Source organism: Habropoda laboriosa, unplaced genomic scaffold (genome assembly GCF_001263275.1).
Source record: "Habropoda laboriosa isolate 0110345459 unplaced genomic scaffold, ASM126327v1 scaffold598, whole genome shotgun sequence".
Lineage (NCBI taxonomy): Eukaryota > Metazoa > Arthropoda > Insecta > Hymenoptera > Apidae > Habropoda > Habropoda laboriosa.
In genome coordinates, this window is record NW_017100737.1 from 234,377 (window position 1) to 238,682 (window position 4,306).

The window sequence follows — 4,306 nt, forward strand, 5'->3', positions numbered from 1 at the left end:
ATCGTCTGTTATGCAATTCTTACACTGTGTTGAACAAAACACAACTGTACTTGACTATAAAATAAATTATACATAACTGTGACTATCATCAGCTAACCAACCTCTTAAGTAATGTCAGGAAAAGAATTCGAATAAAATTGTCTCTTTTATTTGCACAATACTTAACGCATTGCCAACCAAACGAATTGCAGTTGAATAGATGTCTGAAATTGCTAAAAAATTTCTAGACAAATTGATAAGGAACAATGGTACATTATATCTAACAATATTATAGAACAAAATTTCTTGTAATAATATATGAGAGTGAAAGACGATACATAGAAAATCTACCCCGTAGGTTAGCAGTGTGTTAAGATAGCTGTAGAACTGTAATTTAGGCAAAACAACTATGATCTTTGGAGATCTTGACACAATCAAGATCTGAACTTATACCATTCAATTTCCAAATGTTGCATTCATTTGCAGATGCATCGGCCGTTGCACGGACCGGTGAAGGATGTCCTTGGATCGTCATGAGACACAACATTCTGAAGATCCTGCCTATCCTGTGTTGCACGTTGCATTTACACGCTGGACAATGTGGGTCTTCTGACTTTTCTCACGCCACCTATGTATCCCGCCCCTCTCCGTTCTCTCCACCATTTTCGTCCCTTCTGTCCCATAATTCGCCCTGTTTGCCTCCTCTCAGCATTTTACCAGCGACCTTAATCGCCCCCCGTCTTCCGTTTCATCACACGGTTGATCGCGTGTGAACGGTTACGCAGAAGAATTGCGGTTGCAAAAGGACGGCTCGAATTCGAAACTTCCCCACGTTTCCTTCGCGGCTTGTTCTGTTTCCCTTCGATGCTTCTCGCGACATGTCCAGCCTTAGATTAGGATCGAATAGCATAGAAAGTCTTTGTATTGCGAAAATCGTGATAACTTGGTTGTAATGTCTTCGTTTCTCTTCCTCGATGGACATTTGTGGAAATTGTCGGCCATTTTGCACGCATGATAATTGGGCCGTGATGAGTGAGAAGTGGTGATACTTTCGGGGCTTCGTTCTGTTGCACTGTTAACAGTTTAATTCGATTCTTTTATGTCAGGTAAAATAACTAGATTCAATTAGAATTAAGCAGGAGACGGAAAGGTACTTTGGTGAAAAAATATGTTATTTAAAAAGACATCAACTTATAAAAATCACAGGAACTGAAAATTTTTTAAAATAATTTTTACACATCATTGTATGACCAGAAATTATGAATGTGTTTTTTCTTCCAAATTGTTGCATATTTTTCAGTTCTTATTTTAGAAGAGATTTTATTTATTTTAGTAGGGAAACTACGATGCCTCGTCTCAATGAAAATGATTAAATTTAGAAAAAATGAATGGAGATAAAGAATGTTAGTACTTTCTTGCATTGATCTTGATTTCTCGAAAGTTAACATTTTCAAGGTTTATACACCTTTATCTCGAAAAGTGTAAAGGATATTGAAACCAAATTTTAATCGCATGTTCCTTGTAAGCAAATACACGAATTGATAGGTAGGTTTAGCTGTATTGTTATTTCATTCAGTAGTAGCATCAACTTCTTGCTGGAAAATAAAAGAAAAAATTAAGTATTCTTTAAAAACTTATATCTTTGGTTACAAGCAATATTTTCAAATTCTAACATTTAAATATGCATAAGAAGGTCCAAAAAGCATGTGGTTAAAATTTGGTTTCAATATTTCTCATGGGTTTTGAGAAAAACGTATATAAAGATGCAAAATTAACCTTGCTAAAATAGACCTTTCCATCTTCCTTTAAATATTATCACCTATTTCATGAGAAGCTTTTTCCTCATGTAAATGGAATATACTAGCGATTCACTCTGTAATCCTTCTAAATAGGTAATTGCTAGAACTTAATTAATTAATGTACTAGTAGGATCGACGTTCGTTAGTGTTATAACTAATCTTTATCTTGTCACGCAACTGCGTGAACAGTTAACGGTTGTACGTGTGTCTTTTTCCGTATATAATCTTACACAAACTTGCGATATGTTCATGGTTGTTTGTAGGAAAGGTTGATTTGTCCATACGTAGAATCGGTGTTTCTCATTTACATGACAATCAGTCGTTATCTCTTCATGAAGGAAGTGCGTCTGTCAAGAATACCGCTTAAACGAATAATCGTGTGAATCCGCATTACCAGTATTTTGCTTTTTGCCGACTGCTTAATAGACCGGTTGATACGAATAGCTGCAACAGAATAGCACGTTCCGCTTTATTAGTTCCACCATTGACGTGTGACGACAGTGATAATAAAGAAGAAATTGATTTCTGATTTATTGAATGCAATATCTATTCTTGATATTCGAACAAAGTGTTCATTAAATCTGTGGCTAACTTCATTCGAGTACAAAAAAAAAGCTGTGGCTACGCCAATGTTAACGAAAATATAGTTAATTCGCAAGTAGTATTCTAAATGATCAAAATTCTGCACTCAAGGTCCGGGGAATCATTAAGGTTACGCTAATGCTTATACAAACATTAAATTAATTAAATATCTATTGTTAATTAGGTTTATTTTCCAAGTTTGATAATGCTCGACATTAAAGCGCTCTAGTAGATTGAACGGGTATATTATCAGCATTAACGGATTGCCGTTAATTTTAAATGGAAATCATAAGCAACCATGTAAGTACATGAATTTCCTCCGTCTAATTAAAGCTAATAATACAAGTTTCTTCTGGAAAAGTCTGACTACTGGAGGAAAAAGGATTACGAAAGGTAGCGCGGAACGTTGCATCGTCGATACGCCGTGAGTTGGCAGCAGGCGGAACTCCGCTCCAAGGGAGCGCACACGTTTAACCCCTCGTGCACGCGCTCCTGTTAAATGACTGCTATATACGTATATACGTATGCTACGTGTTTTCATAGGCACATATTTTCCTACCTTGTCCTGTGTTAATTCTGCCTTTTATCCGTATGACGCATCCCGAATGTAGATGGCCACACATGCTCCATCGGTCATTGAAATGTAGGTTTCTACTATGTCATAGATTCGCAGCATCAAGTTATGGTATTTTGATTCAGAACAAAACATTGTACACCTAACCTTGAAATAGAACGGTCTGGATAAAAAATACGACAAAATTTCATTTCACACGATTCTCTTTTATTTTAACAGAACCTATTAACTGCTTTTTTCTTGTAATTCCTAAAGTTACAAAGAAGCCCTATGCAATAAGAAGAGGTAAAGGTTATGGTATACAATATTTTTCACTCACTTATATCATTCAAATCGTTGGTTAAAAGTATAAAAAAGAATCACAAACGGTGCACTTAAGATGGTAAAATAACGGATAACAGGGTCTTCGATGCACAACGAATTAGAGGCAACGATCATTTAATACTAGCCACCTTGATGTTGTTACGAACAGTTACTGCGGTTATTTTTCACGTTAAATGTAGTCACTATATTAGTTATTACGCTTTTCCGCGTTCGATAAGAGTGAAACGAATAAATCAGTCACACGTACGGAATTTATTTATACTATTTATAAAAGAAATGCAGTAGAAAGAGACAACGTGCGAAAGATCTCGCACGCGATTAACCACGTGACCGATACACTACCGAACGACTTTTCTACTTCCTAGACAATTTACAATTTAAATTCTCACAAAGTGAATAGTCCTTGAAATTTTAATCGTGAATTCACTCTTTTATTTAAAGAGATGTATAATTTAGCTTGAAATAAACAGGGTGTTTCGTAAATGCATGTCTATACTTCAGTGGATAAATCTACAAACTAGAACAAGTAAAAAATGTCATATAAATATATGTCCAATATACCCTTGTTTTCGAGTTATGTTTGATTAATCACACGCTACTACACGCCTTAGTATTTCTTGACCATTTCTAATGTTTATAAATAATATCCATCGATATGAAGCAGATAAAACTTCGGGCAGTCAGTGCATTATTCTCGCGAGTTCATTAGTGTTCCAAAAATTGTGTATGCAATGCAAGTGAATAACGTGCAAGATCAGCAAGAAAGGATATAAAATGGATTTTAGGCTATTCGAAGAATACCTGGTATTTTCCAACGAGTGCGGAACTCAATGCTACAACATACAGTAGCGCGTGTTGAGACACGAGGCGGGCACTTCGAACATTTCCTTTAATCATCCATAACTCGAAAACGAAGGTATGTCGGACATATGTCCATATGATATTTTTTACTTGTTTTAGTGTGTAGATTTACCCTCCGAAGTATTGACATGCATTTACAAAACACCCTGTATACTTTATATACAGGGTGATTCATCTAATTTGACGA

General features: G+C 35.7%; 1 protein-coding gene across 1 annotated transcript in view; it reads left to right on the forward strand.

The window, feature by feature from the left end:
• Positions 1–512: 512 nt before the first annotated feature.
• Positions 513–4,306, forward strand: part of LOC108577139 (protocadherin-like wing polarity protein stan) — a 14,015-nt gene continuing 10,221 nt past the window's right edge. The window contains exon 1 of the mRNA XM_017940245.1: positions 513–579. Coding sequence (XP_017795734.1) covers positions 513–579 — 67 coding nt within the window. The remainder of the gene's footprint in view (positions 580–4,306) is intronic.